At 43.4% G+C, this 26161-nt stretch overlaps 3 protein-coding genes across 4 annotated transcripts in view; 2 read left to right on the top strand and 1 right to left on the bottom strand.

Moving 5' to 3' along the window:
* The window catches only part of LOC105187580 (Na channel protein 60E), an 80520-nt gene extending 65727 nt beyond the window's left edge, over positions 1 to 14793 (top strand). The window contains exons 12-22 of one of the 2 annotated variants that reach the window (XM_025299100.1): positions 426 to 741; positions 2651 to 2767; positions 2900 to 3058; positions 3297 to 3593; positions 3846 to 4000; positions 7733 to 8219; positions 8373 to 8692; positions 8818 to 9177; positions 9467 to 9835; positions 10462 to 10477; positions 11444 to 11712. In XM_025299100.1, the coding sequence (XP_025154885.1) occupies positions 426 to 741; positions 2651 to 2767; positions 2900 to 3058; positions 3297 to 3593; positions 3846 to 4000; positions 7733 to 8219; positions 8373 to 8692; positions 8818 to 9177; positions 9467 to 9835; positions 10462 to 10477; positions 11444 to 11599 (2752 nt within the window). In that variant the 3' untranslated portion in view covers positions 11600 to 11712. Of the gene's footprint in view, positions 1 to 425; positions 742 to 2650; positions 2768 to 2899; positions 3059 to 3296; positions 3594 to 3845; positions 4001 to 7732; positions 8220 to 8372; positions 8693 to 8817; positions 9178 to 9466; positions 9836 to 10461; positions 10478 to 11443 lie in introns of both variants that reach the window. The other variant, XM_011148484.3, reaches the window with a different exon arrangement.
* A 6681-nt stretch (positions 14794 to 21474) lies between these two features.
* Positions 21475 to 22779, bottom strand: ND-18 (NADH:ubiquinone oxidoreductase subunit 18). The gene is made up of 3 exons (XM_011148511.3): positions 22590 to 22779; positions 21959 to 22294; positions 21475 to 21880 (listed from the first exon to the last, which is right to left on the bottom strand). The coding sequence occupies exons 1-3, from the start codon at positions 22646 to 22648 to the stop codon at positions 21703 to 21705; spliced, it is 573 nt and encodes a 190-aa protein (XP_011146813.1). The 5' UTR covers positions 22649 to 22779; the 3' UTR covers positions 21475 to 21702.
* Positions 22780 to 23308: 529 nt separating this feature from the next.
* On the top strand, positions 23309 to 25994 carry LOC105187598 (uncharacterized). The gene is made up of 4 exons (XM_011148521.3): positions 23309 to 23493; positions 23871 to 23996; positions 25591 to 25817; positions 25941 to 25994. The coding sequence occupies exons 1-3, from the start codon at positions 23482 to 23484 to the stop codon at positions 25771 to 25773; spliced, it is 321 nt and encodes a 106-aa protein (XP_011146823.1). The 5' UTR covers positions 23309 to 23481; the 3' UTR covers positions 25774 to 25817; positions 25941 to 25994.
* The last annotated feature ends 167 nt before the right edge of the window (positions 25995 to 26161 follow it).

Raw genomic sequence — 26161 nt, 5'->3', positions numbered from 1 at the left:
CACACAGTCGGTTCGACAAGAAATCGCAATTAATTGCTCTAGCAGTTGTCGCGATTGTTGATTCTGGTCCTTTGGAATGGTCAATAAGAAAAACCGCCACCCAACGCTTCAAATATTTTACACTCGTTTTTAAAAATAATGTTTACTTTTTTAATGACTACTCAATGCAACTTTTTGATGTACACTGCGCAAGAGAAGAGATAGATTCAAGAATCAAATAATGGTATAAGGTAGAGATGGCGCTACTATGATTTTCTATAAAAATATCACCCATAGTTTCTCAGTCGAACAGACTGTATGTTAAAATACAGACTCAAATGCAAAGTCTCATCGTCAATTAGGCCAGTCAATTTGTCCGCGCGCGCGTATCAGTCTCTCACGTGCGACCGATGATTCGACGTTCGACGAACGATCGACTGTTCCAGATGTAGCTGTATCAACCGTTGCCTCGCCACGGACATCGGCAGGAAGTGGATAAGGGTCCGTACGGTCGTCCTGTCGGTGGTGGACACGCCCGCCTTCGAATGGATGATCTTAGTTTTAATTTTCGCATCTTCCATAACGCTGTGCTTCGAGGACATCTACTTAGACGACAATCCTTTTTTGAAGAAGATTCTCTATTGGACCAATCTTGGCTTCTGCGCACTTTTCAGCGTCGAGATGCTCCTGAAATGGCTAGCCCTAGGCTTCTGTAAATACTTCACCAGTTTCTGGACAATCCTGGATTTTATAATCGTTTTCGTAAGTACGAATCAGATCTTCCGCACGCAGGCCCGGCGTAAAAACCGCAAAAACTGTGTGTGTGTGCGAGGGTGTGCGTCTCGCTGTCGCATGAGCTGTGTGTTTGCCGGTTTTCCCTCGCTTATCTTCCCCCTCCCCCCCCCCCCGCCCCCTCGATCCGAGCACTACGTATTTATATGCGGAGTGAGCCACCTGACTACATGAATAATTATTTCAATTTTTATCGCAATTTCGATCGCTAACGAGAAACGCGTACCGGCTTTACAGTGCTGCGATTGCTGAGACTCATCGGTGAATTTGCGTTGACTTGTTGCAGCTTCTTCCATTTTCGTTTGCGATGAAAATTGTGAGAATTATTTCGCGTAATCGTAAACCTGGGTGATTCGCCCTGTGTATACGAAGATATCAAGTAATTAAGATCATATTTCGAGCGAGATCAATATGTGTGTGGTAATTGTTTCAATGCTGTTGTTGTTGTTTCCGTGCTCCTTTTTTTTATGTGTTTTATGTGTGGCCTCTGGATCCAGGTACGTTGAAAAGTTTGAGACACTGCGGTGATTTTGATTCGTAAACTTGTTACCCATCGGGACAACTCTCGAGCCGCAAACGCCGTTTCTCATATTGGATTGCATATTTCTGATTAATCATATGTTAATTATTTGCGTGAATTATTATTATATGTGTTAACATTTGCGCCAATTAATTATGTCCGCATATGCATGAGGGATGTAACTAACAAATTAGAGTTAAACGTCGGAGACAAATTCGTTTGACACATGATTATATCAAACGTACAGAATGCACCGTCCTCGTTTCGCAAAAGGAGGAAATAAATTCAACGCGAAGAGCTACTTAAAATCTTAATTGCTTATTAATTAATTACTATAAAAACTTAATTTGCACATTTCGCCAGTCAGATTTCACGCGACACTTTATGTGTGCGCAGTAGAGCGACGCAATGGATTCTGATTAATTTAAATTACCTTTATATATATATATATATATATATATATATATATATATATATACGTATAATCACAATCCATTGCATCGCTCTACCGTGTAAAATCCTCACGCGAAACCTGACCAATAAAATATGCAAATTGAAATAGATTTTAAGTAGGTCTTTAAATTCAAATGAGCAATGAGATTCTGTCTAAATGGAATTTATTCTGTACAAACGCAATTTATTCGATCTGATATTCTGACATCCCGAATTATCGGGAACGTGCGCGTACAACAAAAATGCGCGTCTTCATGAATGGAATGTTAAAAGGATAGACCCCCCTCCGCTCCCAATGCACGTGTAGTACGAATTTCACTTGGTGTAGCGGTGTACGAGTTCGGCTTGTTGCAATTTATCTTTTATAATTTGTCCCACAAGAATTTTTCCGTTCAACACCTCGCGACATTGTGTGTAATTCGTGCACTGCGGATAAAAACGTACTTGTAACTTTGGTGATCGTGAACAACGAACTACGTTATGCTACGCTTCGCGCACTCTCTTCATGACGCGTTCTAATAATGACTGTTTGAACAAATCGCAGATCTCGGCGGCAGAAATGATTAATTTCCGTCGCGAGATCTGCGACTCTCGCGACGGAATCGCTTCGGAATAGCTGACGCTGTCGCGATAATTCGACGAAGAATCCCTCGCGAAGAAACACTCAATGCACAACAATAGCTCCGCGTAATCTTCAAGCAGCCTCATGCTCTCACCACTCTCTCTCTCTCTCTCTCTCTCTCTCTCTCTCTCTCTCTCTCTCTCTCTCTCTCTCTCTCTCTCTCTCTCTCTCTCTCTCTCGTCGTATCCAAAGTTAGACCTCCACCGAATCTGCATGAGCCCCTTCTTCGTCCCGTGCCCGTATGAACAATATCGCGATTGAATATCTCGTGCTTCCTCGAACAGGTATCCATGTTTAGTCTTTTGATAGAAGAAAATGAAAACCTCAAAGTATTACGATCGCTGAGAACGCTGCGCGCCCTGAGGCCACTTAGGGCGATCTCAAGATGGCAAGGCATGAGGGTAAGTATCGCGCGTGTACAAAACTCTCTACCTCGCGGAAAATGTCCCGTATGAAAGAGGCACAATACGCGAGAATCCGCCTTTTCTCATCGCTTGCGTCACTGAGAGGACTTTCCTTCCCGACATTCGCAGATCGTAGTGAACGCGTTGATGTATGCGATACCTAGTATATTCAACGTGCTCCTCGTGTGCCTCGTGTTCTGGCTGATTTTTTCGATAATGGGCGTCCAATTCTTCGGCGGCAAGTTCTACAAGTGCATCGACGAGGACGGGGAACTGCTGGACGTCTCGGTGAGTGCGCATTTGGTTTTTTTCTTTTTTTGGCTCCGCTCAGCAAAGTAACGTAATGGAGGATTCGACCATTCTCGCGATGTTTTTGACTGCGAGATATTGATTGAACAAAGATTGAAGATTGCGTTGACAGGATACAAAACGCTTCGTGCATGACACGAAGCTTTATATACATTAATCGTGGGATTTAGTCGTTACGCTGTAACGACGAGCGAGCGTGTTTCCGTTTCTTATTCAGATAGTGAATACCAGGGAAGAATGCTTCAGCAAGAATTACACTTGGGTGAACAGCAAGATCACTTTCGACCACGTTGGCGTCGCTTACTTGGCCTTGTTTCAAGTGGCGACCTTCGAAGGATGGATGGAAGTGATGGAAGACGCTGTCGACGCGAGAGGTGTGGACCTGCAACCGCAGAGGGAAGCGAACTTGTACGCTTACCTCTACTTTGTCATTTTCATCGTCTGTGGTTCATTCTTCACGCTCAATCTCTTTATCGGAGTGATCATAGACAACTTTAATATGCTGAAGAAGAAGGTGAGCCACCCTGACGAATGTCCGGGTGAGAGATTTTAATCCTCGAGTTATACTGAGTCGTTTCTCTGTCACGCGTGGAGAGAGTATCTTCTGGCCCACCGCTTCAGTAGACAAAACAGTATACAATTGTTGTTTACGCAACAACGAAAATTCTCACGCGATATATATGTATGTGTTGTAATGAGTTGCATCGAGTCGAGAGGAGATTTAGCCTCTACTATAATGAAGGGACGATCTTTTTTTTTCTTTCAGTACGAAGGTGGGGTGTTAGAAATGTTTTTGACCGAGAGTCAAAAACACTACTACACTGCCATGAAAAAGCTAGGCCGTAAAAAGCCGCAAAAAGTAATAAAACGTCCGATGAACCAATTCCTCGCAATGTTCTACGACCTGTCCAATTCTCGCAGGTAATTATATGTCGCTTTTTGTGGCAAGGAGCACTGGCTGTGTGCAAGTAGAAAATTTTGCTTCAATAACACTTTGACGCCCGAGTCTGCGATTTTTCATGACGATTCAAATGTCAGTCTTCTCTATTCCTCCTCCTCACTTGAAGATTCCTCACTTGAAGATTTTTGGCGAAAAACAACAATCTTACTTACAACATGAAAAGAATTCTTTTCTATCTTTCTTATGTTTTGCGCATATTTTTGCTTTGCAATCCAGTCCGAAGACACTGGCTCCTCTTTTCGCGGATATTATATATTGATATTATTTTTCTCAACAAGTGCTCCATTTCCCTTTTAATTACTTTTCCTGCCGGATATCTTATTTGTTCGACACAGATTCTCACAGTCTGATTTTTCACGGGATTCGCTTACATGATTTTACAAGTTTCTTTCTCCATATAACACTATGATATAACTTGACTTGATTTATAAACGCATAAAAATATTGATTTGACACTTTGCTTACGAATTTCTTTCACCACATGTCAACTATCGCAAAGAGTTTCCTCAAACAGATTCAGACTCGGTGTCAAAGTGTTAACCTTGCTTGTTTTAACGCAATCCAATTCTCTGTGTTTGTCGATTGTTTACTGCAGTGCAAAACGTAAAAGAAAAGCGTAGAAATGGTGCGGTCAAAGTGACGTAAACGGTATCAGTGTGCGGTTTCGGTGTGATCGGGCTGTGCAGCGCGCGCGCTTGAGTGCGGTCCAGCGCGAGCAGTGTGGCAGGTGCAAATCTCAGGCTGCAAATCACAGGCATTTCACGTTAAATCGCTAATAACGCGCTAATAACGAGTCTAATATCCGAGCTATAGAGCAGTTGCAGTATAATCGGCATATACGTGCACACGTCGGTATACGGAGATCCCCGCGCGCTTCGCCCCTCTTAGGCTTCGCCTCCTAATCTCGTCGAAGCAAGCACCAAGTTAAGCCAGAAACATTTCACACTGTTTATTCGCTCTCCTGCTGTGTGACGTGGTTCTTAATATAGAGCCGGATATTAAAAATTAACACAAGGTCAGAGCGACGTCAAATGTGTAATCAAGTAATCGACAACTCGCCTGTGGTACTCTACTCTTACAAGTTCTCTTGGCACGGCGATTTGGCGAATGTTGGCGATTTAATAGATCGGAGCTGTCTGTGCTGCAAATCGCGTTGTTGACAGAATAATCTCGACACCTGCATGGTGACGACACCTGCTCAGTGCTCACGCCGACACACTTAAGAATGTGCGCTTTACAGAAATTGCATCGATATTTCTCATTAAGACTTTCGATCGGAGTCGCGTAGATAGAAATCCTAAGAAATGGAAGATGATTGTTTGAATTCGACGTTATCGTTCACTGGCGCTCACTCTCATCGTGAGGCGCGCAACGAAGAAATGAGAAGGCCGAAGGAAGATACTCGCTAGCTTCGAGATATGCTTTTACACACGAGGACTATTTAGGAAAATTATTCTTTCATCTTCGACACCGACGTGCTCATTCATCGACGGGAGGACAACTTTAGATCAAAGACCAGGTAAGAAGAGATATAATTCGAAATAGAAATATACAATTTTATATATATCATATATGTACATGGTGATGAGTTTCAAACGTAATAGGTAAAAAATTTTGAAAACTATGAGAGATATTAGAAAAGAACTGAAACACGTGTTCCATGATTTCGTAGGGGAAAGAGAATGGTATTATCAGTTTTTTATTTGGAGGACATTTTCAAGGTCAGTTGAAGGTCAACTTAATTTTTTTTAATGGAAAGCCCAATCTTTTATTATATCTTCTTTTTCTACCAATTAATTTTGACAACTTTTGTCTGAAACATTTTTTTATTCGCCTAATATTTTTGGAAATATTTAAGGTAAACTTGGTAACTTTTTCAACATTTAACTTACGATATCTCGCTAACTATTTGTCGAAAGAAAAAATAGTATTAGACTTTTTCACTTTATTTACTATTAAGAATATATTACTATAATAGCGCCCTGACTTTTGTTAACTTATCGACCTTTGGAAATTCCAAAATTATTAAATTAACAAAAGTTAGGGCACTATTATTGTAATATATTCTTGATAGTAAATAAAGTAAAAAAGTCTAATACTATTTTTTCTTTCGACCAATAGTTAGCGAGATGTCGTAAGTTAAATGTTGAAAAAGTTACCAGGTTTTCCTTAAATATTTCCAAAAGATCCAAAAGATATTAGACGAATAAAAAAATGTTTCAGACAAAAGTTGTTAAAATTAATCGGTAGAAAAAGAAGATATAATAAAAAATTGGGCTTTCCATTTAAAAAAATTAAGTTGACCTTCAACTGACCTTGAAAATGCCCTCCAAATAAAAAACTGATAATGCCATTCTCTTTTCCCTTCGAAATCATGGAACACGTGTTTCAGCTCTTTTTTAATATCTCTCATAGTTTTCGAGATTTTTTACCTGTTACGTTTGAAATTGAGTACCCTGTACATACGCGTTATCCTTTAAAGCGTTTATCACGCTCAATGATCTCGTGTTCTTTGAAGCTCGAAGATGTCTCTCGCCGTATTGTCCGTGAAACTTCAATAACATTTATTATTACCGAGCCTTTCTTTGCGCTTGTCGCGTTGTCCTAGAATATTTAGCGGGCGTAACCTTAAAGCAACTACGTAACATTAAAGCAACTTCAACATATCGATAGATTTCTTCCATCACTTGCCTCTCTTCGTTCTCGGCTGCCGGCTTTTGATGCCGATTCTATGGGTGGACACACTCGCACATATTTCTCGCGATGATAACGCGGAATATTCGTTTCTCGAGCGACCGAACTTTTTTGCGCAACCCCCGTTCCCCGTTGCGATGTATTGCAACACGTGTAACCAATCGCACATAACACACAATACGTGAATTTTCTTTTCAGCTTCCGGGAGGAGGCAAGACCGCGGGGAAGATAAATGTCGCGATTCTACGATCCGTTACCCGGAATAATGGAGAATCGATAGCCAAAGGACATTTACGCCCGGCGCTTGTAAATTGTCGCTGCGACGTCTCGGTGCACCAAGTGATACAACCGTGCATAATAGACGAGATAAGCTGTAGCCTGAGAGCTTACGCAAACGTAGTAACTTTACGATTCTACACATTGGATATTAGACGCGAACTTCTGGTCGAATTTATACGCGGAAACGTAGAATTAACTGCGCATCTGGGAACGCTAGAATTATAAACGAGCATCCTCCTCCCCCTCAAAGCTCGTGAACCACCCACGAAAATTCCATTATTTTGACCGGACATCCTCGACGAATTTGCAACTGTGCGCTTCATCGTAAAACTTCTCTCTCATTTTCTTCCCACTGATGTGCACCGCATTATTTATCATATACATCGATTTTATACATATATATATATATATATATATGTATAAATGTATAGATTCGATTTATACATATATATATATATATATGTATAGATTCGAAAGACGCATAGAAAGGCATAGAAAGTCCGTGGTAGTCTGTTACAAAAATACGAGGACCGTACGAACGCGAGGATCAACCTTCGGCCGTCGCCGGCAGATACCATTTACGACACTTCATCGCACGAGCAAAGCTAGAACATGCATGCTACTTGTTGGCACGCCGCGAAAAAAAAGTAACGAGTTGCGACAGGAGAGGAATGCGGCGAGACGCGCGACGACGTGACGAGTGGTCCGCTCCTTTCCAGATTCGAAATAGCTATCTTCGTTTTGATATTTCTCAACATGCTGACGATGGGAATCGAGCATTACAATCAGCCCCATCCCGTCTTCTTCGTCCTCGAAGTGTCGAACGCGTTTTTCACGACTGTCTTCGGCCTGGAGGCGATCGTCAAGATAATAGGTCTGCGTTACCATTACTTCACGGTGCCGTGGAACTTATTCGACTTCCTACTGGTACTGGCGTCCATCCTGGGTATACTGATGGAAGACATCATGATAGATTTCCCTGTGTCCCCGACGCTCTTGCGAGTCGTGAGGGTGTTCAGAATTGGTAGAATCTTGAGGCTCATTAAAGCCGCGAAAGGTATCCGTAAGCTGCTCTTCGCCCTTGTCGTCAGTCTTCCAGCGCTCTTCAACATCGGGGCCTTGCTGGCCTTGATCACGTTCATCTACGCCATCATCGGCATGTCCGTTTTCGGACACGTCAGGAAACAAGGCGCATTGGACGATATGGTGAGCTCAAAGAATCTGCACTACACATCACACCACGTTGAGCGCAAAAGACGCTATTATTGAGCCTAACGATGCGTTCGTCGTTTGAATTGATTGGACATAAATGTGCGTTTCACATCAATAAAATTGTAATTGTAATCTTCCGTCTCGCAGGTGAATTTCGAAACCTTCGGTAGTAGCATGCAGCTGTTGTTCCGTTTGATGACCTCGGCTGGGTGGAACGATGTGCTGGAGTCGCTGATGGCGCAACCACCAGAATGCGACTCCACTCCGAACAGTCGACAGATGAACGGAGATTGCGGATATCCTTTACTGGCGATCACGTACTTCACCTCGTTTATCATCATCAGCTACATGATAGTCATCAATATGTACATCGCCATCATCTTGGAGAACTTCAATCAAGCTCATCAGGAGGAGGAGATTGGCATCGTCGAGGATGACTTGGAGATGTTTTACATCCGATGGTCGAAGTAAGATACATTTCTTTCTCTTCTCTCCGCCATTTTCTTTCATCGACAGGAAGAAGTGGTCCGTGACGCACGGGGAGAAAATGCTCGCTCGCGTGACTTGAAAAATCGATACGTTTATTCCTCAGGTACGATCCGCACGCAACTCAATTTATCAGCTTTTCCCAGCTGAGCGACTTTATAGCGAGCCTGGACCCGCCGCTGGGGATATCAAAGCCCAACGTGGTGGCGTTGGTCAGCTTTAATCTTCCCATCGCAAAGGGTAACAAGATTCATTGTCTGGACATTCTCCACGCGCTCGTCAAGCACGTTCTTGGGCACGTCGAGGAATCGGATGACTTCAGGAAGCTACAGGACCAGATGGACGTCAAGTTCAAGAAGCAATTTCCGACTAGGAAAGAATTAGAGATAGTGTCTTCCACGAGAATCTGGAAACGGCAAGACAAAGCTGCCAGGTTGATTCAGCACTCTATAAGAGAGTTCATTGCGTAAGTATCCTCTGTCGGACTCCACAAAATACGTATATTCAAAATTGGAAACAGTTGTCGTTCCATCACACGACAACGACGACGACGACGACGACGACGACGACGACACGTCGTGTGTCATAAAAACATAATGCAGTATCATAAAATCATAAATATAAATAAATAATAATTACAAATACAGTGAGAAACATTCCAAAGTCACAGTTCATTTAATGGGAGGAGAAAAATAATGATCATCGCGCATGCTGACGACTAAACGTAATCGCGATTCTCCCCCGCGCACCCGCAGGATGAAGAGGGAGCGCGAGAGAATCGCCCAGGAAGTGGACTCTCAGACGCAGACGTCGAGTCCGGGTGGCGTGGACGGTAGAGGCGGAAGTGGATGGGGCGGTAAGCTGTCGGCCCTTCTGCATGTGCATCGGGGTAGCCGGGCAAGTAGCCGCAAGTCCTCCAGGGCCAGCGACGCTAGCGACCTCAGCGAACTCGGGACTGCCTCGGCATGGCTGTTCCCTAATCTTCCTCTGCTGTTGCTCTCCGGCGCCACAGGAACCCACGAGGACCTGCAACCCCCGGCTCTGACCGTATCCCGTCCCTCGCCGACCACCGAACAGCCCTCCGCCGCTTCCAGCTCCGGCTCGGACTCCCACGTCACCGTCAGGTTGGTTCATCCTCTCTCTTTCTCTCCTCCCTTCTCTTTCTCTCCTCTCCGTCTCAACGATACGATATAATCTAGCGGTCTCCTCCACCGGTTGCGCCCAGCGACGTCGACGTAGATCTGGGACTCTTAGATCCGAATGGAAGCTCAAAATATGCACGCTAGTCAGATGCGCTGAACGCAACCGTGAGAGAAGATCTGAGGAGATCTGAGGAAATCGCCGGCTGCACGCGAAATCCCTGTTAAACGACATGGGCTGGATGGGTTATATGTTAAATTAACGTGGAAAGAGGCGATGTCAGTTGGCCATTCGCGTTGGCCTGGCATTTGAAAGATTACAGATTTATCGGGAAACTCGAGAAACAGCGATTAGCTTTCGGGGAATGAATTGTACGCCACGATCGTATCGGCCTGAGGAGTTTGCACATACTGACGAATGTGTTAATGTAAGATACATATATATATATATATATATATATGCGCTGGTATATGTCGTCGTAGTACAATTGACTCTTACACACCACGTCACGCATACACATACACACACACACACACACACACACACACACACACACACACGTGTATACAAATTAATCTAGTTTCTCTTCTTCTCTTTCAAAACTCCTCAGGCAAGAAAACGAACAGGTAAAGCTGAACATGTACTTAGACTTCTTCGAACTTTTATCGTTGAGTTCTTTCTGTATTGCTAGATGAGGCCACACTCTCGAATATGTCATTTAGCAGTTGGAGTATTGCGTATATATTTGCCAACGAGGAATATACCACATATATACCGAACACATAACAAAATAACAAAATTAGTGGACTAGTGGATACGCTAGCGGATTAGAGGGTAACAGCTAGTAGACTTGTTGCGCATAATTCACATCCTATTGACGGTTCATTGTGTCGCTTATGTATATCGGTTTGTGATTGAACGTAGTTGGATAAGAGAGTTGGTGTTGCGTTGCTGTTACGTTGATCATGACGATACCGCCCACCTTGATTACGCATCTCATGACATTTAGATATCATTAGCGTGTTTTTGTCAGCATCGTGTCATGCTTCAGTCTCTAGCCAGCTTTCCAGTAAGAGAAACCTCTTGAACACGAAACATGTGGTTTCGAGCTCTCGCATGCTGAACGTATCTGTAAACATTTGGTCGTGTGTCGTGCAAGGCGCAGATCAATCTCGACAAATTGTACTTATCCCCACTGCGAAAAGTTAGCGCTGGTTCATTTAGCGTACACGGCCCTCCCCCTCCTGCGTACGCGAGGCAGGACGAGAGGAAGAGAGGCCGGCAGAGATCGTGCGCGGCCGGGAGAAAAATCGGAGAAACGTGTCTCTCTCTCTCTCTCTCTCTCTCTCTCTCTCTCTCTCTCTCTCTCTCTCTCTCTCACCGGCGGAAAGTACCAAATACTGTAAACGCGACTAAAAAATCGCGCAGAGTCGTGGAATCGTTTTTTCAGCCGCGTCACTCGGAAGAGACGAGTTCCAACGTCTCAGCCGGTATCGCAGCCCGGCTCGCAGAAGCCGGCGGCGCAAGGCGATTCGTCCACGGGCAATCGCGCACGAAGCCAAGACTGAACGACGCCGTCCTCTTGTCCGCAGGTCACTGGGCCCTACGCTGGGTCGGCAGGATGCAGTGGAGAAGTACCCGGAGGAGGACGTGGTCAGTCCGCCGATCTCGAAGCGTGGCTCCTTGCGGCCGAGCGGCACCACGCTCTCGCTCAACACGCTGCAACGGGACATCAAGGAGGCGTTTAACCGGCGCTGCAGCAGCCTGAGGCGACGGGCGCCGCCGCCGGAGCCGGTGCAGCTGCCGGTCGACGGCAGCGACGTGAGCATCCTGGTGACGGAGCCGAGCCCGGAGAACACCGCGCCGCCGTCGAGGCCGCCGCTGCTCAGGCAGCAGTCCGAGGCGACGGTGGTGCACGTGCTGGTGCACAGAGAGAGCGAGGAGTATCAGGACACGCCGGACGACAGCTGATCCTAGTCGACGCGGTCAGAGAGACCCCCGACGACGATGTAACCTCGCGGTACGACAATGCTAGGCGATAATGGCGGCGACGGCGGCGGCGGCGGCGGCAGCGGCCGTGGCGGCTGCGGCGCGACTCAGTGATAGTAAATATGTAGAGAGACGTACATTGTAGACTTTTCACAACACAGATCAATCTAACTAGGTAGGACGGCCCGCGCGCGCGCGCGCGCGCGCTAGCGTGGCTTCTTCAGGGCGAGTCTCCTCGAATCGCCGGGCGCGACGTGTATGTATGTTTCGTCGAAGTGTCGGATCGGCACTGACTCTGTGGCACGTGTGGCGATGGTTCTCGACCGCGACGCGATCCGATGATGCGGGGGAGGTTCTGCTGCCGAACGTGGTGCAGAGGATAGATTCTTCGCTAAATCCTTTCTCGCTGATCTCCGGAATGAGAATATGCCGGCGATACGCGATGCCTCTTTGCTCCGCTAGAGACAAAACCTAGCTGAGAATCGCGGTCGGATCGGACGACCGCGTCGTGATTACCAACACAATGCCAATCGATGATCGTTCACAAGCGTGTCCGTGAGGTTCAATGCCCACGGGCATGACGTTACCTTGCTTCTGACGGGGAAGAAGCGATTCTTACGTTATTTCGAGGACTCTATCCGTGACAAACTGCTGTGAGATTTTTTAAACGTCCGCCTAATCAAGGCGCATAGCTGTCGGGGCATTCTCGCTTCAATGTCGCGAGGAGAAGGTCGAGAGCCATTCACATCGAGAAACGAAGAAAGGGACAAGGACGAGATTGAGAAAACACAAAGATTTTCGACAAAGATTTTTTCCATTGCGATAGAAAACGGGACAGAGGTCGTTGGAGGAACACGTTCTAATCGTTTTCACGTTGACATGACGTTACTGTTCGACGGCGGGGAAAGAGGGAAAAAGATATGCGCGACAATACTGAGTTCCTCTGACGGCGAAAGAGTAAAAATGAATTACCAGCGTGGCGGAAATACCAGACGTAGCCGTTTTCAGAAAACAAGAACAATACCAGTAATATTTACGGCATTATTATATCTCGACAAAAAGAGTTGACCCGCGACATTAGAAGTGCGCGCGTGTATGCGTGTGTGTGTGTGTATGTGTGTGTGCGTGTGCGTGTGCGTGTGCGTGTGCGTGTGCGTGTGCGCGCGCGCTTGTGTGTGTACATAATAGCGTAACGGATACAATTAACTACATTATGAATTTTTGCTACGTAAAAGAATTCACACATTGACGTGATGATCGACGAATCATTATTACTGTCGTAAGTTCTAAGGGCAATTTAATGCTTTCTTCTTCCAGAGGGACACTTTAACGATACGAATCTTGACCGCACCTTAACCGCGCGTTTCTGACACCACTCGGTCGTACCGGTCAATAAAGAAAACTGTACGCGGCACCCAGTTTGCCTTTAGCGATTTCCTCTACGCCGTGTAATTAGCATATAGCGTGTATATAAAGCAGAGAGGTACAGCGCATTAACTGCGATAAATCAGAAACATAATTATACCGTGATTGATTGCACTAGACTCAACGTACAAACAAACGCAATCAACGCTAGTCGTAAATTATCGATGCTACTGCGACATTCGAGTTTATTCCATAATTACCGCTACTAATCAACTACCAGGATAGATACCACAGAGCCAAATCGTACATCAACGTTCACGCGACTGACCTTTTTTTCTGAGACAGCGACTATTTCTAGTAAGTTGCGCTACTCTGGTAAGAACATGCTTTTATCGCAATCGTTAGTTTGCCTTCTCGATTTCAATTTCGAACAGAAAAGAAAGAAAAAAAGAAAACAATAATTTAGCTATTCAATAGCGCGTTGGGCGTTTACACGTAAACAACAATCACACACACGAGTAACTGCAGATAATTAGAATCTCAAACGTTGAAATCCCAGATTGGAAATAATTTTGAGATAATTGGAATATATCCAAGTTTTCGAATGTAATTATCGGGGGCGATTGGAGTTACCAATTATCTCATTAGCCGCGAAATCGATCTCAATCTCTTGCTTATGCGAAACGGCATATTTCGGCGTTGCTTTATTTAATTCCATTGCATTATCAGGCTCATCGCCCGAATTAGCTTCTTACAACACTGATTTCACGCGGCTTTTCAGTGAATGAGAGAGCGATGTATTTGCACTCACGTGTACATATAGGAGAGGCTCTCCTCGGTACGAAACTACCTAATCGAAACTACCTTTTTACTGACTCTACATTTATACGTTACGTAATCCTTGTCTCTTACATCGTAATTAAGAGTGGTCGGACCAAATATGGGCACATTCGACTCTGTTGAACGGTGTTTTCTTCAAAAAAAATGGAAAAAGAGAACCTAGATCGTTAGCACGTAGATAACGCAGACCGCCCGGAGTTTGCTACGAAGAACGAATTTTACCAGTATACAAAAAAAAGAGTACTGCCTCAAATCTTAGAGTAAAATTACTCGCGTCACACTAACGGCGAGGAAGGTCGTAAACGAATAAAAAGGAAAGAAAAGGAAAGAGAAAAAGCGAACAAAACAAAGGCGAAGATAATGGTGGCTCCCTTCGGTGATCGTGATTATATTGTCGTATAACCAAAGTCACAACCGATTCCGTTTCTCACATTCACTCATATTTTGGAATTCTCGCGAACCAGTTGTCGTAATCGCGAGACGATGGCTCGATCAGCTGATCGCAGTGTATCAGTCGACGACAGAGTTGGGGGTTTACGCTTAATCAACGACGGGACGGCTCTTTGGAAAAATAATACTTCAAAATTAACAAAACGATCAATTCGAGACTCGAGAAAGCGACTACAATCTGCGACGATTCAGCTGCTCAGACATTAATCGTCCCGTCATTATTCAAACGACTTAATCGACTCAACCAAGATATCTTTCTCAACGGCTCGTATCGACCCGGGATATCATCCCCCCCCCACAGTCGAGTGGAAAAACTTCAAGTTCCATGAATCTCATGCTAGAGACAGGTTCCCCGCGGTGGATGATTACACGTAAATCCCCAACGCTGTTCGTCAGCCAGCCTCATTGTCGCAAGGCAAAGTACCGATTTTCGTTCGATCTCTCATCTCGCTTGCGATGTTCGCGCGAATACGCGCGATGTTGCTTTCGCTTCGATGCGCGCAGCAAATATGTATGTACACACATCGACGATCGTAACACACTATCGTACTGCCAACTGCTGTTTGGTCTAGGCGCGTTTGTTCATTGCAACTGTTCGCGTCGTGGAGAAGAATGCTGGAAAAAAAAAGAAAAAGAAAAAAAACGGAGGACGACGTCCCTGTTTCCATTCGACACGGCGCGGCGCTTCTGAGGCTCTTAAGGCTCGTCTACAATAGCTGCAAGAGTAAGGCTGTAAGGCTGTAACGTAAGCTGTCAGCGAATGAAAATATTTCGTTTCGTGTCTTGCAACCTTACAGCCTTACTCTTACAGCTAATGTAGACGAGCCTTTACGTTTCTCTCGATTCTCTCCGCTACATTCGCATTGTATCGCAGACATCGGCGTGAATGAGTTGGAACTTTGAGAGCAAAATGTACCGCACAGAACGACACGCATGCTTTACGTTGTATCACAGCAGGTTTCTCGTTGCACCTTTGCACATCCGGTAGTTGCGTAGCCTCGACCCTTCCGGCTTATTGTCAAGAAGATCTAATAAGTTCTACGACAACACAAGTGACGAGATAATGAGTGACAGAATAACGAGTGAATGAAGAACGAAGAGCGTTAACAAGAAATTTCTGCGCGTCTTCTTGCGCATTTCCTTCAGCAAAATTGTCGATGAGGTTGCATTTTTCTCTTGGACGTTTGATTGTCCCGTGTGATTACACCGATTGCAATTGAATAAATATGAAGTGGAATTCCGAAAAATAAAAAGTGGGAAGGGTTGAGGGCTTTTTACCTTCGAGAGCGACCTTCAACGGGAGAGAGCGCTTCCCGCTGTGTACCGAATTTTGTGAGCAATTTGCAATCGCGTGTACTTTGGCAATTTTCACTGTAAAGAATCGTCGAGGATGAAACTGGTCAGCTGGACGCTCCGATCGTAGTTTCAGCTTCAGGGTTGACTTAATGAAGAAGCTCTCAAGAAAGAGAGAATGACTTCTCGCAGAAATATCTATTAAAATTCGATTTCACGCGTTCTCGGATTCTCCTAAGAGCATCGGCGCTCTCTTATCGCCTTGAAATTCCTCACGAAACCAAACTCACGCACGCTTGTGAGTCCCCGACGAATAATCCAATTTTGTCGAAATATTAAACTCCCTTTGCAACATATACGAAATATCTTGCGAGGTGCAATCTTCTTAAATTCCAATCATGTTACGCGACCTATCTTCTCTCTTCACTTCTCGTCAGGCCAAATTCTCGCCAGTACATCTCTACTGCGTCGTTTCCGTTTTATCATAGATTACGTACACCAACGTTCGCGAGTGCGATTTGTAAGACGGCGTGAATAAATCTCGCCGGCGCCGACTTATCAACGATCGCACGATGTGCTTGAATGATTATATAAAAAGGAAAAACGCTGATAATCCGAAAATCCTACCGCGCGCTCTCGCAACCCCATGCGTGCCGCCCCGAGAGTTCTCGTTATCACAACACATCCTAACAACGCAAGATCCTTCGCAGGACCGGCTTTAAATTCCACGGGCCTCGTCGCCTCCCTGGCAAATCGCGTAGCGTTATTTTGTATTCGCTCTCACTGCACGTGCGTCCACGCTTCGCGCCGATTCTTCTCAGATGTGTCTCGTCGAGCTTAGAGCCGGTCCTGGGCCTTTGTTATCAAACCGGAAGAACGGAGGGGAAAAAATAATATAAAAGGATAAACGCGTGAGGCTGGCTTCGCTAAGTTTCACCTAGAGTTTCCCCGAACCGAAGAGCGGGCGGATAATACATGCGGGCGCACGTTCGAATTTCCATGGACAACGAATTATTTTAAGGGACACCTCTCGTAAAATACTGTATCGTTTGTCGTCCTAGATAAGCGCATTATGTTCCACCGAAACCTTCCGGAGAGCCGCGAGAGAGTGGCGATCGTCACTCCACGAAGGCCGTACACACCGCAGTCACACACAATTTTACTTTCCCCTTGTAGACGTAAACGTTGCCGCTGAAATAATGCCACAACCTCACGTTGACCTATAGTGCCTATTATCAATTAGCCGACACCGAGAGATAATTGGATATCGTTGTCGAATTCCCGTTTTACAAGCATCCCGGGCCTGCACGGCGCAGATATCCGATCGGTGTGTATATTTATTGGATATCCGTATGTAATCTTTTCGATTACATTCCCCATACATTTGCTCGTTAAAACTCGTTATAAAGAGACATCGGTGGTGGATATCTGCAGGTCGTTCGGTAAACGATGAATAAAGGATCGTGTGGGGCAGATTTGAGAAGAAAACAAAGCAACCGAATGAAACAAACAATGAAGAAAGTCCCTCTCTTCGTCGCTTGCCGAACGTCGCTCAAGTTAAAATCTCTCCCTCTCTTCCTCACCGTGAATGACAAAATCGCGCGTTAAGGGCGAATAAAACACCCGTCGGATATCCGCAACGTGCGGACGGTGACGTTGACATGTGCATAGAGTAAACTAGATCCGCGTAGAGTTATATTACGATATACACATATATACGATATACATACATATATACATATATATATATATATAATATCAGACAACGTTAATCAGACCGTAGTACTTCTGTGCTTGGCAAGCTTGACACAACTCCGTTTGCGCGCGCGCGCGCGCGTGAAAAAGAAAAAAGAGGAGCAAAGAAAAAGGAAGAAAGAAAGGGAGAAAGAAAGAAAAAAACGGAAATAAGGCAAGTGGCATAACGTTCTCTCGATTGGCGATTCGGCGGCGGTCCGGCGGCGAATTTGCGGATCGGCGGACAGGTCCGGTATCCTCGGGAGCTGGTTTTCACGAGGCATATATGATAAAATTATATGTCAATTAAAAATTACAAATATATTATACACACATACATACATACATACATACATACATACATTCGGAGAGGGGGGCGCGGGGGGAAGCGCGCGTGCACTCGTGCGACAGAATAATCGAATTGAGGAACGCGTCGCGATTACGCGTGCACGCGCGTCTATCTCCACGCTCACATACTTGTAAATATATATATATATATATAGATATATATATATATAGATAAAGTAAATAAACTAACGACACTATATATATGTGTGTGTGTATGTGTGTGTGTGTATGTGTGTGTATGTGTGTGTGTGTGTGTGTGTGTGTGTGTGTGTGTGTGTGTGTGTGTGTGTGTGTGTGCGTGCGCGTGTGTGTGTGTGTGCGTGTGTGTGTGCGTGCGTGTGTGTGTGTATGTGTGTGTTTGTGTGTGTGTTTGTGTGTGTGTGTGATTGTATGTACACACACGCGCACACACATATAAATTAACGGAACGAAAGAGACTGGATGTATGCTAGCTGCACTCTCGAGAGGCTGCATCTTCTTCGAAAACTGTACAATCATGCGTGGACGACCGCCAGGCGTCCCATATAAGAGAGATTTCTCTATATAGAGCACACTAATTAGTCTTTCTAATCGCGCGTCTGCGGATTAATGTGTGCAGATGAATAATTGCGTATGCTCAAGCCTACACATACAAGCCGTACTCGCTGGTGTAACATGTACACCTTTGTAAATACACACACACACACACACACACACACATGTATACGAAACATACATACACATATAGATGCGTACGTAAACACGTACGTGACAATACTGTTATACACGCGGCACACGCGCGAAGAACCGAGGAGATGAAACGACAGTTTATATCATGGTTACACACACACACACACACACACACACACACACACATACTTCGAGTTACAATATCGCTCTATCCGATTAGAATCATTACGGGTGCGAGAGAAGGAGAGTTTGCAGCGATGTTTTTGTTTGCGCGACAAGCAAGAGCGAAAGAGAAGCGAACAAGAGAAGCGATGATCGTTCTGTAAACTTTCTTGAAAGCCCATTTTCGCTCCCCGCCCTTCATCTTTTCATTCCTTCCTTCTCGCTTGAAGCGAAGGGCTAACTCATGTTTTCGTCAGGTTGAGTCCTGTCGAGCTCTAAAAACCGCATAAGGAGATCTATCACAAGTTACATAGATGAATTGTATATTCAGATGATATAATGCACAGGGGGGGGGGGCAAATTACATAGGGTATATACATAAAAAAGCCGTTAGTGTCTTTAAAGTATCTGATTGAGAGGATTCTGATACGGTTTCCCTAAGAGGGAGAACAATTGCCGCAAAGAGTAAGTGACGTGACACGGCGACCGCTTCCTCGGAATATAAAGCGTTAACATTAGATACATCCGTTAGTACGTTGCTTTCGATCGCAGGTCCCCGCGCAATATCAGAGCAATGCGTTTGTAAGTCCTGCGTAAAATAGGCGAAAAGATGATTGAAATTTAAATATGGAGACTTAAACTGATGAACTTCAAATCTCGGAAGAAACTGAAGAAATTGATTCGTGAAATTCCGAAGTTCCGTATTCTCACACATACATATTATATTATATATATATATATATATATATATATATATATATATATATATATATATACGCAAAATATTGTGAATCAGGATTATTCTTAAGTTATTGGAATGTTCGAATATATATATATATATATATATATATATAAGGACTGGAGAATGTGAGATTCGCGAGAGAACTGTACAGAAAAAAAATACAGTTCTCTTGTCCGAAAATCACCTTCGAGAAGAAGCACATTCGAGATTTCGGAGATCATACAGTAAGAAGAGAAAAAGAATTGCCGGCTCGGTCCTTGAATTCGCGTATTTTCCGCAGGAATCAACAGAATTTATTTTCGTGAAAGAATTGTCGTCGCGAGACTAGTTCCACGAGAGACATACGACGCAAGGAGAAAAATCCGCATGAGACGAACGTACGCGTCGGACTTACATCGAGCTTAAAATATTTTATGGTCTTGCCGATGATCGACGGCGACACATCGTGGTTTCATATATTACGATAATGACTTTCACTCGCAATTTATAAAGATAAAAAACGCAGAGCGACCTGCATTAGTCCATTGCGCCTTACTGCAATAAAAGGATCAATTACGAGGAATTCAACAGCGAGATCTGTCCTGCGAGATTGACACTCCTCACATATACCAAACACAAACAGCTAGGCGATTTGAAATGGAATTTTTCAGAATAAATCTCTGATGACTTCCTCCGATTCATCCGCTTCTTGCAGGGCAGAGATATTTATTAGAAGAAATCGATAGGTACCATAAAATGTTTTACATACAATTTAGCGGTACAAATACCTCCCCGGGAGATACGTGAAGCAACTTGTTTCTCTTACTTATAATTTCCTCTCGCCACCCTGTACCTTTTACGCGATAATACGACATCGTAAGCCATTTTTCATATTCTGCTCATGAGACACGATTGCGCACGTCTTACTTCGCTTTATCTCTTAATTAATGAACGATTGAAGGTCCGTTGCAGCGACGTGCTCGATTAATCAAGTCCGATCAACAATCCCTCCCCTGTTCCTTCCCAAATCTCACGGCTCTAATAATAATAATAATAATAATAATAATAATAATAATAATAATAATAATAATAATAATAATATATAGAACGAGATTTGTTATATATTTCCTATTACTAATAGAAGATGAAGAATTTCTAAACTTTCCGAATAAGACGCCCGAACGATTAAGCTTGGAGATTTTTCTTCTTTTTCTTTCTTTTAATTCAATCACGAGTGAACACTGCATCTGTTTGTACCTTCAAGATGTGATTAGCCAAAATTTCTGAATTTTCAATTGTACACTAATACTAGAGAATGTTAATATAGATATTGGAACCCTTCCCTCCGTATATTACTTTCTTTTAACTTGGCTGAGAGAGAAACAGCGATAATTATGCGAGAGGTATCGTATAGGAAACAAGTTTTATCAATGACATGTGCAAAAAGACACGTTGATGCAACGGGCCTGAAGAGATTCGCATTGCCGATGCGACGCTGGTCTCCTGAGACGTTGTAACACGATCTTCGATAAGTTTAGATCAGTCTTAAATTCGAAATGCATATACTGTACAATATTTCTCATTTCGCTCCGCCTGACTCGAAGGCGCGCAACTCGTCAATACACAACGTTGTTAACAATATTGTAGTATAATATAATTATAAATAATAAAATAAACGAAAAAAAAGTAATTAGAAATGTTAAAATGTTATTGAATTGTTATTGTTTTTGCATGAATGTTACGGCTTGCGCCCACAATCTCTTCCCCAACGTTCAGACATACACGTGAACACAAATATTCGCGATGATGCGTTTATCGCGCTCTCATCATCTCAATATTCTTATGAAGTACATGCGAAAGTATCAATATATATATATATATATATATAAATCTAATGCATAAGCAGTACAAAATATTCAAGTAGTGATAAAAAAGTCTAGATTAAATTTACAATTAAAGATTAGCTCGATAACATAAGCTAAGTACGCGAGTGTTCGATATTGTCTCACCACTTTGCAATAAAAGAGGGGCGATGGAAACAAAAATAAAACATTGATCAAATAAAATGTATTTTCCTTTAAGTAATTTAAAGATTAAGCCAGAACAAATGAGAGATGCAACAGATAGTGCGTTAAATATATTACACATTTTATTTTTATTACACATAATATATATTCATCTGTTACAGGAATTCTTTACAAGCATGACTACAATTAGTGCCACGCATACTGCTGCTATCCTCTGAATTACGAGCATTTGGTCTAAAGTTTCTGTGTATAATTATTTAGTAGAAACTCTAGTACGTTTGTTCCAAGAAAAGTTCATCCCATAGGTACGAGGCTTTGGTGCACTCACATTCGGTTTCTGAATATAGTAGTCCCATCCCATCTTCTTGCAATGGACGATTGCCTCTTCCTGGCTTGTAAAGTCAACTTTGATGTTTGACATGGGATCTCCACTGTGGTAATAAGAAATTTCACAAGATTGCTCAATTGTATCCGGATGTATGAAGATACATAAAGTTATTAGCACTTACGAAGAGGTCCATCCCATTAATGGATTCTCCCAACGCTCGCGCGTATCAAAATCTATTTGCCAAAAGTTAATGTTATTTGTTCCCGATTGCATGGCGCTTTTGGCAGGCTGATAAATCCGTACCCTACGAGTCTTGATGTGCTCCTCGGGAACCCCGGATATGTAACCTACATCCTCTATATCGGTACTTATAGTAATAGTTTTAACGTTTAAGGCTTGCATGCGTTTCAACTCATCTTCTGAAAGTATGGCTTTTGCAAGATCCTTGCGTTGCGCTATGTCAGGTTTCCGTGGTTTTTCTACATCTGTGCCTTTGCTCGAGATCAATCTGATCGTTCTGCATACAGAATTTCCTTAGAATTAATTAAACATTATTATATACATCACAATGTTGCATCGAGAAGCATTTTTTTCTCCCTTTATCTATCGCTCAAAATTTATAACTTAAATGAATGACGCTTTGTAATAATATAAATCTAATATTAACACTTATCATGTATATGTATTTTATTTGTTTTTGCTTGTCTTCAACCTAAATAACATTTGTTACATAAAATTGTGAGGTTATGGCCATTTGTTTTCCTCTTTAGACGAGAGATTCGTTCGCGAAACAATGCAAAAGATTCACGTACCCAGGATTATTTTTGCTAATCACATCCGCACATTGTCGCAGTAATGCGCGGGATGCCATTTCGTTCGAGAAAGCTGGCGAATGACAAATCTAATACAACACAAAGATAATCATTACTGAACTTCAGCCAACGAGTTTCGGCAAAACCAGTTCGCTCCGCAGCCGATAGATGTCGCAACGATAGCAACTTAGCGCGCTTTTCGAGAGAGCCATATGCGTAAGCATATCGCGAAAATTACCGTGAAAAATATTTTATAGAAATCACAGAAAACAGAAAAAAGCGAATAAAAATATATTATATACAATATATATATATATATATATACACACGTAAAAGGTAGTCTCCTAAAAGAAGTGTCTCGATCAAATGGATTTCTTTTTCAAGATCTCAGAATATTAAAATTATCAACAAGTTGGGAATTTTATCATGTCTCGCAATTCAGAATAAACGTATGGGGATTCCAATCCATCATCGAGAAATTCTTTTCGCATAATGATGAAATTACCTCCGAGTGAAAGCTTAGAGAGGGGGGGCGGACGGGAAGGGGGGGAACAGTCTAAAAAAATCCAAGGTAACGAGGCGAGGGGGAATTCCCGAAAGGGATCCATATTTTCGCACGTCATAAGAGTTCGCGTGACGATCGATCGTCACGAGAGATAAGCGAGACTGACCTACCCCTAACGATAACAACGAATGCCGAGCGGGTGTACGCATGCTCGACGTTACTTGCTCCTTCCCTTCAGGAACTGCATCGTGCAGGAACGATGCCTTGCGAGTGACGCCGCGGCGCGGACAAATGCAGCTCGCGGGGACCCGCCACCCTTTCGTCGCTTTTTGCATGTAATCCGGTATCGAGGACAAAGTAGTGCCCCGCACGATAGAGACAGCGAAAATGAGGGAGAATGTAAGTGAGTAGACGCGCGAATAATCTCGTCGAAATCTCGATAGCGCGACGTATATCTCGCGCGCGGTGGTGAATAGAGGAGTAAACGATTTATAAGGTTCCGCTCGGAGGGGGAGTGGATCAAGTGTCAGAGACGCGGAAGAGGAACGTGCGTTCGTCTGAAAATATTTATATCAATCTATCTCAACTAGACAGCATTGAAATTTAATTTAAAGGGTAATCGAAATAAGGAAATCTTGCGAAAGATTTACGCGTATGATGACAGAAGAAAGGATTGATGGGAGATCGTTTCGCAAAATTCTTCTCTTTGAAATCGAGTACAGTTCGACGTAAAGTGCATCATCACGAACAGTGAATAATATGTTTATCTCTCACAGGATAGAACCACGTTATGGTTCTTATTGATATTCGCGCTATGCACGAGAGTTTACTCGACAAACGCCAGGCACATAATCACCAAGCGAAATTACAGCGATCAAAGCGTGAGAGGGTATCTAGCGGAGGTAGGCATTTCAAGAACTCTCATTCTCTTCGAATGTATTAGGTCAATCGGAAAGTTCCGTCCGTTTTCTTGCAAAACGTGTATGGCTTTATTTAAGAAACAAAATGAACAAGTACATCAATCAAAATATTGCCATCGTTAGCGATGACTCTTTTTCCATCTTTCGGTCAGCAAGCGAATTCCGCGGCGAAAGAATGACTCATCTTTGGAGGCTATCCAGTCAGAGACCCATTTTTCGACGTCTTCGTCTTCGTAAAAATTGAAGCATTCGTCAGCAAGTGCGTGTGCCATCGACCGAAACAAGCGGTAGTCGGAAGGGGCACAGTCTGGTGAATAAGCCGCATGGGGTAACACTTCCGAAGCGAAGTGCTTCTAACGTTTCCTTGACAGATTTTGTGTGACGTGAGGTCGAGCGTTGCCACGAAGCAAAATCACTTTATGCTGTCTCGTTTCATATTCTAGTTCGTTTCTCGTTTGCAATGCTCGGCTCAAACGGATCATTTGTTTTCTGTAGAGATCCCCTGTGTGACTGTTTGAGCGCTGTTTTCAACAGCTCATGGTACAACACACTCTTCATGGTACAACGCACCAAATGCAGAGCATTGCTTTCTTCCCGTGGATATTCCGCTTTGACGTCGATGTTGAGAGGATTAGCCGGGATCGCAAATCCCGTTTTTCGACGTTTGGAATTGTCAAAATAAATTCATTTTTCATCCCCACTGATGATACGATGTAAAAACCTCTTTCTTTGTTGCCTAGCAAGCAAAATTTCGTAGGTGGTTGTCTTTCGCCTTTCAATGTCTCTTGGCTTCAGTTCATATGGGACCCATTTCCCTTCCTTGTAAACCTTTCCTAAGGCTTTCAAACGATCGAAAATGACAGATTGAGCACAATTTAATGCTTCCGCAAGTTGTTTTTGCGTTTGATATGGGTCTTCGTTCACCAATGACTGCAATTCTTTGTCCTCGAATACTCTTGGCCGTCTAGAACGACGCTCTTTTTCTCTCTCTACATCAAAATCACCACTTTTAAAGCGTCGAGAAACCATTCTCTGCATGTTTTATCGGAAGGAGCATAAACTTCTACAATCATTCGATGAGCTTCAGCTGCAGTTTTCTTCCAACTGAATGTTATTGACAGATGTCAAAACAAACCATCAAGCTTCGTTTAGACATCAGAGGTTAACGACAGTTCTAACTATAGCTCTACTTGCCGCTAAATGGACGGAACTTTCCGATTTACCTAATAATATTATATTATAAGACGTTAGATAAAATTATACTTGAGACAAAAGCTGAAGAAATCCACAGGTCTCCGTGAAAAAATTTGCCAATTTGCAATCAAGTTGCAATTAGCAGAAAAATTTTATAATTCTAAATTCTAAATTCAACAAGTCTTCTGATTTTGACGAATTCTCTTTGATAAAATCACAAAAATCGTCGTGGTAGCTTCACGAAATTTATTAAGTGGTAGAATGAATATGTATATCACGCGCGGTTGATTTGTAGTAAAATGTTGCGGTATGATACGAAAATATTTCGAAAAACGCAAGGAAGTGACGTCTGCTTAAGCTGCGACTAACTCTGACGTTTCAGAGAACCTGTTGGTGGAACGAAGTGTGCAAGGAAGAGTTTCACAGTAAGTTCCGATGTCGTTGCCCGAGATGGTCCTATTGCCGTGCACCGGGAAGATATTACGACGCACATTGCAGTATGACACGCACAGGCTACATTTGGACTCAACCGGAAACATCGCTGAGCCTTGAGATCGATAAATAAATGGCGCTACTCCGTGTGACGCAAGGAAAAAAACCAAAAAACAGGTGAATTAATTAAAATCGATAAGAAGTGTCAAGCTCAATTTCACGCAACTTGGGAATTGCGTAAATGTAAAGAGGGAAATTCTCCTCCGTTCTCTCAATGTTAATTTTATTGTCTTTTTACAGGGACGCCGATACGAAGGAATCAAACCTCATCCATTCGAAATCAAAATCTACGATTACCCCTCTCCCTCCCCCCCCCCCCCTCGACGACCATAGCAGTCCATTCACCAGTTAAGATATGGCACGCGAATTGTTTCGAATATCGCTCTCTATTAGCAGCTTCGCTTGTAAGAAAAAAGAAAAAGTGAGAACGTCGCACTTATGAGTGTTGATATAAGTGTTCA

Source organism: Harpegnathos saltator, unplaced genomic scaffold (genome assembly GCF_003227715.2).
Source record: "Harpegnathos saltator strain DR-91 unplaced genomic scaffold, Hsal_v8.6 scaffold252, whole genome shotgun sequence".
Classification (NCBI taxonomy): Eukaryota; Metazoa; Arthropoda; class Insecta; order Hymenoptera; family Formicidae; genus Harpegnathos; species Harpegnathos saltator.
Note: the sequence above shows the minus strand (reverse complement) of the source record. Positions and strands in the feature narration are given on the sequence as shown.